Source organism: Triticum aestivum, chromosome 3B (genome assembly GCF_018294505.1).
Source record: "Triticum aestivum cultivar Chinese Spring chromosome 3B, IWGSC CS RefSeq v2.1, whole genome shotgun sequence".
Lineage (NCBI taxonomy): Eukaryota > Viridiplantae > Streptophyta > Magnoliopsida > Poales > Poaceae > Triticum > Triticum aestivum.
This window is the reverse complement of record NC_057801.1, coordinates 444184743-444200345: the sequence shown is the minus strand read 5'-3', so window position 1 is coordinate 444200345 and position 15603 is coordinate 444184743. Positions and strand designations below refer to the sequence as shown.

Here is a 15603-nt window from a genome sequence, read left to right as displayed (position 1 = left end):
GGTTGCGATTCATCGCCGGATTGTGCCCCGGGATCGAGCCCTGAAACAACAGCTGCTTCCTACTAAGGTGGTCATGGACAACCAACACAACAACCACCATCTCCTCATCGCCGGATGAGGAATCATCAAAGTCGCAGAGGAAACTGTCGAAAAACAACTCATCGACGGAGCCCATTTGTACCTTGGGGGCAAACTATTGAAAAATTTGCGGGCGTTGCCGAATAAGCTGACCTGGCTGCGTCCGACGAGCGTGGTGGCGATGGATGAAGGAGCTGGCCGGGGCCGCATGGTGGCAACTTCGTGCTCGTGGCGATGTCGGGGGTGGGTGGGGTGGGGGGAAGTTGTGGTGGCCCGGCGGTGGTGGCGGCGACATGGGAGGTGGCGGCGTGCGGGGGAGGTGTGTGGGTGCGGACTGCTGGCAGGGGCACCGGAACTGGGAGGCGGAGACGAGGGTTTGCTGTCGATGGGGGTGGAAGAGAATGGCCTATGTGCCACCGACTTGCGAGCCAGGAGAGGAGTAGGCGGGCGTCACGTGCGTCCGTTTCGTGTCCGCGGCGACGCAGAAAAGGCCCAAATTTGAGCTAGGAATGGGTCGCCCGGCGGACGTGCGTCAGTTTGGGTCGGCATGTTGGACCGACTTTTCTATCAATGGCGACCCAAACGGATACACGCAGACGAAAATGGGTCGGCGCGTTGGAGTTGCTCTAGGTTCCACTCCGTCCTAGTTTATAGGTCCCTTTTGTAATTTGTGTCAAATTTTAATCAAAGATTTAACTAATAAAATGTTACTCCATCAACAAAAATTATATCGTTGGATTCGTATTTGAAAATAGTTTTTAATAATATTTTTTTGACATGCATGAACATTTTATTAGTTCAATCTATTATTAAAATTTGACATGAAATACAATGGGACCAATAAACCAGAGCACGGAGGTAGTAGGATCTATTGAAGATGCCGGTTCAATACTTGCAAAGTCACGCCATACTGGATGCGACGAACTCGCGTGCATTTGCCGAGGTTCTATAGCGGCCAACTAGACAAGCCACAACGGAGGCTCCAAGGCGAGGCGCGAGTGAGCGCGGCTGGGCGGGGCGAGCGAACGGCGTATGTAGCGTGGCGACGCGAAATGCAAAGCCAGCTCACCCGCGGCCACACCATAGGCCCACGCCCACCTCGTTCCCCGTTCGATACAAACGAAGCAGATGCGCATCAGCTTAAACCCAAACCCGTCTGCCCTCTGCACTGCTCACGGCACAGGCACACGACTCGCACGCCTCACTACCTCATCTCCAACTCTGAATCCAGATGGCGCAGGTGGTGGCGGCAGCGGGCGCGGCGGGAGCGGCCAGGCCGCTCGGCGGCGCATCTGGGGCCGACTCGCTCCGGCCTGTGGCGAGGCTGCCCTTCGGCCCGCGCGACGTGAGGGAGAGGTGGAGCGGGAGCGTCGCCTCAAGGGGTCGACGTGAGTACCCGGTCGCCTCGGTGATTAGCGCCGATGCCGAGGTGCTGCCGGTGTCGCCCGACGACAACGCGGTCTTCAAGGTAGTGCATCCTCGTACCTGACTGCTACCTCCTCAGCTGCTCGCTAGCTCGGGAACCGCGGTTTTTGTGGTCTCCGGTTACTTTCGGGGCATGAAATTGGCTTTCAGTGACGGTGAAATCGGATTTGTCACGTCCGGGGGCATCATTTTCGTGCGCGTGACGGTGGAATTTAGAGTCCTGGACTGTTGGTGATGTCATTTTCTCAAAATTCTCCTCCATGCGTTGTTGCTTGAATTTTGGCGTCTGTTTGTGCTCTTTTATGTTTATATGCATCCATAAGAGCTGCTTGTCTGGTAAACCAAATTCTGTCCTTCGTTTTGACTGTTGTAAAGCGTATATTTCTGAGTAACTGAGAGGATAGCTATTAATTATGTGGCTCAAGTTTTAACTGAGAGGATAGCTATTAATTATCTGGCTCAAAGTTTGAACTGAGAGGATAGCTATTAATTATGTTACTGTTTGCATAATTGACATTGGAACCATTGAATATAGTTAAGTAATGCACCCGAAAAGTATAAATAATTGGTATACTTTGTAACAGTCCCTTTTAAAAATCGTTTGGTGTCGCCCGACGACAACGCGGTCTTCAAGGTAGTGCATCCTCGTACCTGACTGCTACCTCCTCAGCTGCTCGCTAGCTCGGGAACCGCGGTTTTTGTGGTCTCCGGTTACTTTCGGGGCATGAAATTGGCTTTCAGTGACGGTGAAATCGGATTTGTCACGTCCGGGGGCATCATTTTCGTGCGCGTGACGGTGGAATTTAGAGTCCTGGACTGTTGGTGATGTCATTTTCTCAAAATTCTCCTCCATGCGTTGTTGCTTGAATTTTGGCGTCTGTTTGTGCTCTTTTATGTTTATATGCATCCATAAGAGCTGCTTGTCTGGTAAACCAAATTCTGTCCTTCGTTTTGACTGTTGTAAAGCGTATATTTCTGAGTAACTGAGAGGATAGCTATTAATTATGTGGCTCAAGTTTTAACTGAGAGGATAGCTATTAATTATCTGGCTCAAAGTTTGAACTGAGAGGATAGCTATTAATTATGTTACTGTTTGCATAATTGACATTGGAACCATTGAATATAGTTAAGTAATGCACCCGAAAAGTATAAATAATTGGTATACTTTGTAACAGTCCCTTTTAAAAATCGTTTGCGGGAATAATTCTCAGCAGAATCTGTATTGCTTAGCTTATTTCCTGCCACTTTAAAGGACGGAACCCCTTAATCTTACTGAGAATAGCTCAAAATAGATGAACTATTTTAAATATGGATATGCTACTTTCTGATCACTTCTGTTAAATCACAATTCCGAGTCTTCTCTAAGCCACTTATACAGTAAGCTATGACCGCTTATGATGAACGTGACATATATTCTTGTTTTCTAATTTTCTCTATGATAGGAAGTTATTTAACATGACATGTTTTCTGGCTCGCGTGTTGCAGTTATTCATAATAGTAAGGTGTATTTCTATTTTGGAAGCAACCTTATGAATTGAAACTTACTGTCAATAATACTTCTTGACAGGAAGAAGAAAATTTCCAGCATCTTAAGGCTGTCCAGCAATTGGCAACAGCAGCCAATGGTGTGTGGTCTAAACCAAATGTTAGGCGCAAGACAAAGATTGTGTGCACAATTGGTCCCTCAACTAACACGAGAGAGATGATCTGGAACCTTGCCGAGGCTGGCATGAATGTGGCTCGGCTTAATATGTCACATGGAGACCATGCATCACACCAGAAAGTTATCGACTTGGTGAAGGAGTATAATGCTCAAACGAAGGACAATGTGATTGCGCTTATGGTTGACACCAAGGTTTGTATTCCTTTTTTCAGAGCTTATGCATACACTCTGATGGATGAGCAATCTCGTCTTCAGAAGATGCTCTATTTGTGCCAGTCTTAATTATAAGTCTGTCATGCCCATGCTAGCGCATGATTTGCTCTGTTAATAAATACTGTAGTTAAACCTTTTGATGCCGCGCTTCTTTCATCATATTGTACCTTGATTTCTATGATTGAAGCTAGATTTTACATCTTCAGGGCCCAGAAGTTAGGAGCGGAGATTTGCCTCAGCCTATATTCTTGGAAACTGGCCAGGAATTCACCTTCACAATTAAGAGGGGGGTTGGGACTGAGACATGTGTTAGTGTTAACTATGATGACTTTGTTAATGATGTAGAAGCCGGTGACATGCTCCTTGTGGATGGTATGTGCACGTTCTTTGATCTTTGTTGGTGACACATGATTGTTTGCAGAATGTGCGGATGCAGCAAATCCGTTTATCTGAAATAGTCTACCACTAACTTTTAGCTAGTGATTGAATAAATTTGTATTGCGGCACATAACTGTATATAGTGAATTGGATAGGCTCACGAAGAGCTGGTCTTTGTTAACATGGCTAAGCTAAGCTGTCACATGTTGTTTAAAATCTTCTGATTTTGTCCAGTGTAATGATATTATACGTTTTCTCTGCTAACACTTAATTTTATTGCTTTCCTGGAACACATTGTGTGGCTAACTACTGCCTACTAGCATGGAGTCATGATGCATCAATCGTTTATGCATGCGGAGACACAGTGTTTCCAACATTGCCCTGTAGTTTTGAGAGCATTAATACCTGCATCTTTTTTTGTACTTAAGTCAGCTTTCTGAGATGGAGTTTACCAGCACTTTTATTTGCAGGTGGTCTTGCTTAGTGTGCACAACTGATTAACAATTGAATTAGAACATCAGATACCCATCTAACATCCTTCTACCTTTGTTCTCTGTATTTTTTATGCTTGTAAGGATGATTATATTTTTTGATTACGTAACTTTGACATTAAAGTGATTTATGTTGTGTTTAATGATCATTCTATTGGTTATTTAGGAGGAATGATGTCATTTCTGGTCAAATCAAAAACCGAAGATTCTGTAAAATGTGAAGTTATTGATGGAGGTGAATTAAAATCCAGGCGTCACCTGAATGTCCGTGGCAAGAGCGCAACCTTGCCATCAATCACCGGTAATAGTCATCATATGTTTCATTGAATAATAAATATGCTCTTGTCTCATGCACACTTTCCAAACTTTCAGATAAGGACTGGGATGATATTAAGTTTGGAGTGGAAAATCAGGTTGACTACTATGCTGTTTCTTTCGTCAAAGATGCTCAAGTTGTGCATGAATTGAAGGATTATCTCAGAAGTAATAATCATTCCGGACTTTATAAACAGCGTCGGTGTTGTTTTGAGTGTGTCTTGACCATGTTTCCTTTTTATTTTGACTCAGGCTCGAATGCGGATATACACATAATTGTGAAAATTGAAAGTGCAGATTCTATTCCAAACTTACATTCAATCATTACAGCATCTGATGGGGTAAGAGGTTGATATTCATTGTTTCTTGAGTTTAGCAAGATGCACTATAAAATATATCTTAACTACGAAAGACCTTAAGTTGTATGGGCATCATGAAAAGGGCTTCTTCTCTATTTAATCTTTTTCTACAGAGTGTGTCATTGTTGATTTTAGTTTTGAAGTACTGATGTATAGTTTGTCGAGTTCTGTAGGCTATGGTTGCCAGGGGTGATTTGGGGGCTGAGCTTCCTATCGAGGAGGTACCATTGCTGCAGGTATGATCTAGTTTATTGCACACTGTCCACAAGTCCATTGCACTAAATGCCCACTTCCCTGCTTAGTTATTTGTTTAAGCGAAAAGCTACAAACTTTGTTGTGCTTTGTACAATATCAACTACACAATTTACGCTTGGAAGGAAATAATTATTAACTGAGGGCCACTTTGCACTTGTTTGTCTATACATCTAGGTAGCTATCCAATTTGAAACCTGGCACTGAACTTTCTGTGCTTCCTTAGTTGATTCGATATAGGATATACATGACATGCTTAGAATTTCATGTGTCCCGGTGCAGGAAGAAATTATTAGAATGTGCAGAAGCATGGGAAAAGCTGTCATTGTCGCCACTAATATGCTGGAAAGCATGATCGTTCATCCAACTCCAACCCGTGCAGAAGTTTCAGACATTGCTATAGCTGTTCGGGAAGGTGCTGATGCAGTTATGCTTTCTGGGGAAACTGCACATGGAAAGTATGTGTTTTCGTTTTCTTATGCATAACAAAATATTGTTTATATATTTCCAGCAAACTATATGTGCACCCACAGTCTATTGTTCATAATTGAACTAACAAAAGCCAGCTGATTTTATTACAGTAATATTTCTGCACTACTATAGGATGTTATTTTTGTGATTGTATTCTTTAAATGTTCCAGAAATTGTTAGAACTACTAATGTGTATTCATCACCTATAAGCTGCTATTTGTAATTGTTGGTGATTTTGCTCTTGTCCTATTATTTATCCTGAGTAAACTATGATATCTGACTCTACTTTCAATATGTCTGCTCTGAATTTGTGGTATCATGTTGTTTTGGTTTCCATCTAAGTTAGCTCATTCGAACGTTTTTGTTGTGTTAAGACTTACTGAACTGCCACATGAATCATGGATTGCTCGATTTTGTTTTAATAGATCATGAATAAAGGAGTGGGTATGTTGATGTTTAGTTGCACTCTTTTTGTTGCCCTTTTGGTTTGTTTAAAAGATGCTTGCTATTTATGACGTGCATTTAAGATGGATACATGACTAAGCTTTACCACTTGATGCCGGACAGATTTCCCTTGAAAGCTGTCAAGGTCATGCATACTGTTGCACTAAGAACTGAAGCAACTATTACTGGCGGGGAAACACCGTCTAACCTTGGTCAGGTGTTCAAGGTCTGAACTGCAATATCCCAACTGACACTGCACGTCTTTTTCTTTACTTTAACCCAGTTTCTATCTTTCCTATTTACTTTCCTCCCTGTAGAACCACATGAGCGAAATGTTTGCCTACCATTCAACAATGATGTCCAATACACTTGGTACATCAATTGTGGTTTTCACAAGGACGGGATTTATGTCCATCCTACTTAGCCATTACCGCCCATCTGGCACCATATTTGCCTTCACAGATCAGTAAGATTTCTCTGCTTTTGCTCCAATGTTATATCATCAATAAAATGAAACTCCTATGTTAACATGTTAAGAAACAAAATCACCGATGCTGCTAAGATATTCAATGTTAATCATGTGCAATACATTAATTACCAATACATTTTCTTGCATTGTCATCCAGTCATAATGATAACCTTGACAAGCAATAGCAAATGACGCACTTAGCTGCTTATTCACCAACATATGTGGGTTGAAAACCAGCTGTGCTTTTCTACTTGGTGAACACCGTATCCCTAACATGTGCATGAAGTCATTCCTAGGGACTGTTTGCCTCATGCAAGTCATTTGATTATTGAAACTAGTATATCCTAGGAGAAGAGGTTATCACTGATGAAACTGAATTTAGATAATGTTGTGGCGGTATATGTTTTTTATCCTACTGTTGTGGGAGAACTGATCTGAAGATTAGATCTATTATTTTTGGAAGCATAATATTGTTGCCCTCTTTGTTCACATTTTGTTTTTTTAAAGCATTCCTTAGTGTTATTGATGTTGCTTACTGTTTATAGGGAGATAGTTAGACAACGATTGGCTTTGTACCAAGGTGTATGTCCAGTTCACATGGAATTTTCTGATTGTGCTGAGAAGACATTTGGTGATGCTTTATCTTACTTGCTGGTAATCACTGATTTATCCCATCCCTTCTAGTATTTTTTTAATGGCATTAGCTTACGTATCTACCATTGTGGTTGCAGTACATCATGAAACCGTTAAAATACCCTAAAAGAGCCTGCACTAAGTGTTGAAATTAGTTAGGCTATATTGCCTTTGAAACTTGGAAGGCCTTTTGGAGCGTGGGTACAGAGGATGTATCAGATGTTCCTGCTCATCGGGTGCTCATGATATTCGCAAACCCGAAATGCCCCGCAAAAAGTTGTAGAACACATTCCTGAGGCATGATCTACCAAAAGCGAACTAAATCAGTGCACTATAAACAGGTTGATGCTAAATATATGATCGTGGAATTGGAACTACTTTCTGCCCAAAATAGGTGTAGGACCATAACACAGACTATTGGAAATAAAAATGGGCTTTTAAGACAATAACAACCAAGATATTGACTTTATGGAAGACAAAATGGGCCTATTACAGTGACGAACAACTCACTCGATTGTGGTCACAAATGATGATGATGCATTCTTCTTTTGGCGAGTTTCTGGGGCTAATACATGTGATATCGCACTGTCCACTAAATTATTGCTCTTCAGTTATGGAATGTGCAAAAATTTAGCGTGTTCACATAGTTTGGCCCGCAAATTGCAGCTACCAACTGCATTCGTTGCTCCCAAACATATATCATGGTAAAGCAATTACGTTCCCAACTTTGATCTATACTGAAAGCCGGGTGCATAACATTCATTTTTGTTTTCTCTCTCCACCGTCTGATTTCAAATCAAACGGACATAAATGCATATAGGAAATAGGGAAATACGGGGTACTCGCAGCATATTAAATCTAGAATCGTCCTGAAGCTTCTTTAAGAAATAGTAAAACTAAACAAGCAAGCGCATGTGACCTTGATCTGTGTGCTTAATTAGAAGGGCGGAGAAATTAGCTGGAGAAGTTACATGATTTTCGCGGCAACATGCATGTTCACACTATTCCATTTCCACATACGTTTTGGTACCACTTCTTTTTATTATAACATGAGAATATGTCGTCTAACATGATATGCTACATTTCACAGAAGCATGGTATGGTGAAGGAAGGTGAGGAGGTTGCACTCGTTCAGAGTGGCAGACAACCCATCTGGAGGTCGCAGTCCACCCACAATATTCAGGTTAGGAAGGTTTGATGAGGAATTCCCATTTGCACGACCAGTAACCGAGGTATTTGCTGTGATTGGGGCGAATACAAAAGGTCCGTTTATGATGCCATGCCGGCATTACTGTCCTTGAGCCATGAGCTTGATAGCATGTGTACTACGTAGATTTGTTGTTTGAGAGCGAGTGTTGTGATTCTATTCTCTCTTGCTGTTTACTACTCTTGTGTGTAAAATGACTCAGACCAATCATTTCCTCCTGTTTTTAGCTGTAGCTTGGGAGTGCTGTAGGGTTCTTTATTTTGTAAAACAATTTATGCATTAATACATTACAAGGACTTGTTCGACAGGAACTTTGTTGCAAAATGTGTTTGCCTTTAATTCCAGAACTGGCACAGGACTGAGAGGCCGTTATCAATTTTGCCTTTGTTAACTAGTTCAGCGTGGGCTGTCTTTTGCTTTGGTTTATGTTTCATTCCTGGAGTCTGTGAGCTGTCTGGGAGGGTTGCCCCATCTAAACTTCTTACTGATTTGGTGTCGCCAGGTTTTTGCCCTTCAGTGGGTTATTTCGATGGCGAGTGCTCACATTAGATTTTCCGGCGGTGCTTGAACTCGCTCTCCCCTCTCCCGTCTCATTCTCCCGTCTCATTCTGTGGACTTGTTGTATTTTTGTTATGTTGCAGTAATGGAAAGGGGTTATGCCTGGTTAAAAGAAAAAAACTAGTTCAGCGTGGAGGATGATGTTGCCCGAGAGGGAGGCATAGGCATGCCCGCGAGATGAAAATTAAGCCTGACATGACATGATTATTAAAGCAACAAATAGTGTATTTTCGGCTTGAGGCACCGTCGCCCATCGACACCGCCAACACAAAAGGGAACGCTGCAGATGAGCAGCCAAGGCAGACATGCCCGGCCCGCAGCAAAGCACAACACCACAGCCCTACGTAGAGCCAGCGAAACCGTCAAAAGGACTCGAGGAGATTGCGGTTAGTTCTCTGGTGCTCCCAGTTCTTGGAATCTTGACCCGCGACCGGAATACTGTTGGGGCCCGTCCATCATGCAGGTGTTAACGCTTAGTCGTCGTGAGACTGGTGACCGAATTTCAGTCGGTCAAACTTTTTTATTAGTTGATGTGAAAATTCTGATTAGTCATCAAAATAGGACCCCCTGAAAAGTGTCACACACACACGTGTGGCACGAACACATGGCAATTTCAAATGTTTTTATGGCAAGTTTAGTGACGCAAGGCGAGGATGACAACTTTAGTTGTTAAACATGGCAATTTTATTTTCGGATGACAAGTTTCAGTTTTTTTAGGATTTTTTTCCTTTTCGGATGACAACTTTAGTTGAAAAAAATGTTAAGCTCGGATTGTTTCGTGCCACACATACGGCACTTATCATTTGGGTCAAAATATTAGTTGATGTTTTTTTACCCTAACTTTGCATCTCGCTGATCAGTGCGCACAATATGTATCCACAAGGTTTTAAGCGCTAAAAGTAACGGCCAGATTTGCCATGCAAAAAAGATAAAATTACCATGCTTTCGGCATAGGATTTGCCATGTTCTACAGTAAAAATGCCCATGTAACGTAAAAAATCAACAGAAAAAAAATACCATGCTACAACGATTAATTGCCATACGTTCGATCTGGATTTGACGTACCTGAGGGCGTCAGATTTTTAGCCCTAAAATATCCTACGTCAGATTTGTATTGAAATCCTTTATTTTTGAATGTAGTAACAGTGTAATAGTAACCCGGATGGATACCAAATTACTTTATTTATCTCAGGGCATGTGTTGCAAGTGTACACCAAGCATCCATATCATTTCTACCACGACCCAAGCTCGCCCGCTCTTATTATCCAGTCCCAAATCAACTTAGCCACTTCATGGGCATGCCATATGTAGTAGAAGTATTATATACTCCTATATCTGATTTATTGTATGTCAAGAAAAGAGTGATTTATTGTGTAGTGCACGGTCGCACTTCCCGCGCGCGCGCGCGAAGACTCAGACGCTATCCTTCACCTGGCTGCTGTAGCTGTTCTGCACGTCGTTGTAGCGGTCCCACACCATGATCTCACCGTAGTTGCTGGCGCCCTTCACGCCGGGGAGCACCGCCGACGTGAGGTCGCCAGGCGACACGTACCCGCTCCCGGCCGCGGCCGTCGAGGCCGGCATGCCGAGGTAGAAGCCTCCAGACACCTTCACGCTGCTCGTCCACGTATTCCACGCGCTCTGCAGGTTGCTCGCGTCCCCGCTCGCGTACTGGCACGGCGGGTTGTTGTAGAACTGCACCCACACGTTGTCGAACAGCCCCGTCTGCAGCGCCGGCCCCAGCGACGCGTCCGGGTACGGGCACTGCCGCGCCGCCGTCAGGTACACCTTCCTGCCCTGCGCGCTGTACTGTGACAGGAACGTGGCCAGCTCGTCGTAGTGCGCCGAGTTGCCCGTCTCGATGTCGAAGTCGATGCCGTCCAGGACGGCGTCGCCGAGCGGGCGGGACGACGAGCTGCCGCCGAGGAAGTTGTCCCACAGGTAGGTGGCGACGCTCTGGGCGTCCTCGGTGGAGGAAAGGCCGTAGCTGCCGGCGCCGCCGCCGAGAGAGAGGAGCACCTTGACGCCGTTGGACTGGCACGTCGTGATATCGGAGCTGAAAACGTTGCAGTTGCCGGAGAGCGGATCGCAGTGTCCGGCGAGGTTGAGTGCGGGGGTCTGGCCATTGCCGAAGGTGCTGAGGAAGGAGACCATGACGTACGCGTAGAGGTCGGAGTTGCAGGCGTCGGCGAGCGTGCCCTCGTTACCGTTCTGGCCCCAGTAGACGGCGATGTTGCCGGCATGGGAGATGCCAACCATGCCGGCGAGTAGGAGAATGGAGAGGAGAGGAGACCATTTGAGTTTACAAGCCATTGTTAGTCACGGCGATGCACGAGATGGTAAAGCTTTTGCGAATGCTTTGTCTTAGTACGTGATTTGCTTGGCGGTGAAGAGGTGTTGTGGGCCATTTATAGGGACGAATCGTTGAATGGTTCCAAGTTTGGCGTTGGCTTTTTCCAAACTGGACAGTGGACTTGGAAGACTTGGCACGTAGACTTGGAAGACTTCATCACTTGATGCAAATTCCACATGTTCAATGTAGTTGTAGAGAATCATTAATTGTTGGGATTATACTTGTACAAAATCATTAAATGTTGGGCATATTGATCTTGGCATTGTACAATTTTCAGCGAGCTGTTTTCAGGAAGTTTGGCAAGTACGCAGACCGGGAGCAGTGGCGGATCCAGGATTTCGAACTTGGGTGTTCAATTTTTTTCCCCAACGTGATATCTAAAACGTTCACATAGCAAGAGCTTTTTTTCCCTATCACAGTAGCAATATCTAAAATAGCTTAAAGAAATGAAAAGAATTTGAAGATCATCTACTATGCAATAGTACATTTTTTTCATGGCTAGAAACACGGCATGGCATCATTATCCTTAAGTTGCGGGAAAAATCATGCACAGAAAATGTAGCAAATCATGTACTCCCTCCGTTCCTAAATATTTGTTTTTTTAGAGATTTCAAATGGACCACCACATACGGATGTATATAGACATATTTTAGAGTGTAGATTCACTCATTTTGCTCCGTATGTAGTCACTTGTTGAAATATCTAGAAAGACAAATATTTAAGAACGGAGGAAATACTAAGAATGATGATATGGCGTCAATGACTCATGTAATACTGGGCAAAATCAGCGACGGTAACTGGATTGGGGGGCTATCTCGCAAAAAAAAACTGGGTCGGGGAGCTAGTGAGAGGGAACCAAGCTAGTTGCGTGTAACACCCTCGATGCGGCTATAGCTCCCACGTGTCGAGGCACGGCTTAGAGGCATAACCGCATTGAAAGCAATGTCGCAAGTCAGGCAATCATTACAACATCCCATGTAATACATAATAAAAGGGGGAGGTAACATAGTTGGCTTACACTCGCCACGTCACATCAGAGTACATAAATAACATCCATCACACAAACACTCATGGCCCGACTACGGCGCCAAAATAGAAAAGACCCCCAACATGCGACAAGGTCCTGAATCGATAACCCCAACCAGGCACCACTACTGATCATCGGGAAAGGAAACATAATAAGGCTGAGAGTCCTCGTCGAACTCCCACTTGAGCTCGTACTCGTCACCTGGAGCGGAATCACCTGGACCTGCATCTGGAGTTGTAGTATCTGTGAGCCACAAGGACTCAGCAATCTCACACCCAGGCGATCAAAACTATTTAAGCTCATAGGAAAGGATAAGGCAAATATGTGTGGAGCTGCAACAAGCGACTAGCATATGTGGTGGCTATCTTATTCGCAAAAGAGAGCGAGAAGAGAAGGCGAAGCACGAGCGATACAAATATGATCAAAAAGTGATCCTATAGCAACCTACGTCAAGCATAACTCCAACACCGTGTTCACTCCCCGGACTCCGCCGAGAAGAGACCATCACGGTTACACACGCGGTTGGTGTATTATAAATAAGGTCAACTTCGGGTTTTCTACAACCGGACGTTAACAAATTCCCATCTGCCCATAACCGCGGGCACGGCTTTCGAAAGTTCAATCCCTGCAGGGGAGTCCCAACTTAGCCCATGACAAGCTCTCACGGTCAACGAAGGAATAGACCTCCACCCGAGACATTCCGATCAGACTCGGTATCCCGGTACAACAAGACATTTCGACAGGGTAAAACTAAACCAGCAACACCGCCCGAATGTGCCGACAAATCCCGATAGGAGCTGCACATATCTCTTTCTCAGGGCACACTCAGATTGTCCTAGGTACGGGTAGGCCAGCCCAGAGTTGCCCCTGGTAGCCACCGGTAGCTGACAGGTGGACCAACACTCAGAGGAGCACTGGCCCGGGGGGGGGGGGTAAAATAACGATGACCCTTGAGTCTGCAGAACCCAAGGGAAAGAAAAGGCTAGGAGGCCAATGGTAAAACCAATGTTGGGCATTGCTGGAAGAGCTTTACTTAAGACGAACTGTCAAGGGGTTCCCATAATAGCCCAACCGTGTAAGGAACGCAAAAATCCGGGAACATAACACCGATATGACGGAAACTAGGGCGGCAAGAGTGGAACAAAACACCAGGCATAAGGCCGAGCCTTCCACCCTTTGCCAAATATATAGATGCATTAAGATAACATAGCAATATTATGATATCCCAACAAGTAAATAAATGTTCCAACAAGGAGCGGCTCCAATCTTCACCTGCAACTAACAACGCTATAAGAAGGGCTGAGCAAAGCGGTAACATAGCCAATCAACGGTTTGCTAGGACAATGGTGGGTTAGGGGATCACATGGCAATTGGGAGGCTGACAAGCAAAAGGTAGGCATCGTAGCAGTGGCAAAGCAAAAGAGCGAGCAAACTAGCATAGCAAAGATAGTAGTGATTTCGAGGGTATGATCATCTTGCCTGCACAGTTGTCAGAGTTGACTGGATCCTCACAAGCAAACTCAACGGGCTCCTCGGTAGCGAACTCGTCTCCCGGCTCTACCCAACAAGACAAACAAGCAACAAGGATACAATCAACCACGGGCAAGTCCAAGCAATACGATGAAATGACGATATGCTATGCGGGATGCGATACGGGATGCAAAATGCAAGATATGACAGGAAATGCATGAACCTGGCCTCAACTTGGAAAACCAGGTGTGCCACTGGATAGAGGGGATGAAATCGCTTGAAAACGATATAAAGATCATAGGAATCGGAGCTACGGTTTGGAAATGGCAAGCGTTTTAAGATATGGCACCGGTCTGCGATTTACAGCAAGTAGGCATCTAAATGCAACAAAATGAACATGCTACAGCCACCAAACATGAAAACAAAATACATGGCAGTGATGTACACAAGATGGTTGACAAAACACTAGCACTGAGCCATAGGCAAATTCATCCATTAAGAGGTTCAAACAAGCATGGCTAAAACGCAAATGCAAAACAGATTTCAGACTTAGTGAAATTAACACTAGTCTGAAATTTCAGATCACGATGCTCTCTTCGGAGCAGCAAAACAACATGATAGAAAACCTGAACATGACAGGTAAGAACATGGCATGGAGCTACTCAACAAGCTTAATAAAACACCCAAAGTGACCTGGGGCCAAAAGGGTTCACAAAATACTCTACCGAGCTCACGAACATCGCTCGAACACAATCAGTTTTCAGACTTAGTGAAAACTGAGACATGCTGAAATTTAACTCACGAAGGCATGTAAACGAGCTCGATGCACTCACTACGGTGCAAGTCATGGCAAGGAAAGCATATAACCAGCAAGAAGGCACAAAGTGCTAGCTACACATGGCAAGAACGAAGGCATAACCTGCATGGAACACTAACGGTAGCATCGGCTAAATCGCAAACAAGTTGACGATCTGCCCGGATTAACAACGAAGCAAAAGTTGAGCTCGATTGAGTCAACCTAGAGCACTCCACAAATGCAAATAAATACATGGATGGATAGATCATAACTTAAATATCAAAACTCCCTTACTGATCACCCTCAAAAGAGGCACGGATCACTAGGAAACAAGCTGGACATATAGCATCATGAACTAAAATATCCCAGACTTAGTGAAAATCACTAAGTCCCTGAAATCTGCATTCTCAAGTTCCCTACTTCGCAAGCTTGCACAAGACAACACACACATCCTAAAAATGCATGGGTGGCACCTCTGGAAAGAAGACAAAATGCTTCACAATTCATCCCAAAGGGGCACAGGCATATCATGCACGGATTAAATATAGCAAAAATGACAAAAGTGTATGATGAACTAACGGATCTGCAATTTAACTCACGAAGCCTCCTTCTAACAGCATTTTGGGCCTCAAGATGACCTCAAATGCAAATGATGCAATGGAATGAAATGATGTACATGTCGAGGCGAAGATTTTGATATATCATATGCCCAAAACGGATCTACGGTTGCGGAGATAACATCAGTCAAAGAATGCATAAAAATTAACGGAGAGAGGCAAAAGTCAACCCTAGGGTTTACTGTTCACGCGCGGATCTGGATCTGAGCTCGCCGGGGCACGGACGCCGAGGACCACCGGAGAGGCGCGGGACTCGCCGGGGAGAGGGGCTGCGGCCGGGGCCTTCGGCCGGCGACGAGGGGGCGGCGAGGAGGCGGCGTAGGCGGCGAGGGACTCGGCGGCGGGGACGGCGAGCGGGGGCGGCGACCACCGGCCGGAGTCGGC

At 44.7% G+C, this 15603-nt stretch overlaps 2 protein-coding genes across 2 annotated transcripts; one reads left to right on the top strand and one right to left on the bottom strand.

Moving 5' to 3' along the window:
• The first annotated feature begins 1214 nt into the window (after positions 1-1214).
• On the top strand, positions 1215-8705 carry LOC123070270 (plastidial pyruvate kinase 2). The gene is made up of 12 exons (XM_044493381.1): positions 1215-1546; positions 3071-3358; positions 3586-3751; positions 4415-4549; positions 4621-4731; positions 4816-4904; positions 5096-5158; positions 5457-5632; positions 6213-6315; positions 6407-6555; positions 7104-7212; positions 8282-8705. The coding sequence occupies exons 1-12, from the start codon at positions 1310-1312 to the stop codon at positions 8387-8389; spliced, it is 1734 nt and encodes a 577-aa protein (XP_044349316.1). The 5' UTR covers positions 1215-1309; the 3' UTR covers positions 8390-8705.
• Positions 8706-10262: 1557 nt separating this feature from the next.
• LOC123065498 (acidic endochitinase) lies at positions 10263-11322 on the bottom strand. The gene has a single exon (XM_044488762.1). The coding sequence runs from the start codon at positions 11267-11269 to the stop codon at positions 10370-10372; it is 900 nt and encodes a 299-aa protein (XP_044344697.1). The 5' UTR covers positions 11270-11322; the 3' UTR covers positions 10263-10369.
• Between the last annotated feature and the right edge of the window lie 4281 nt (positions 11323-15603).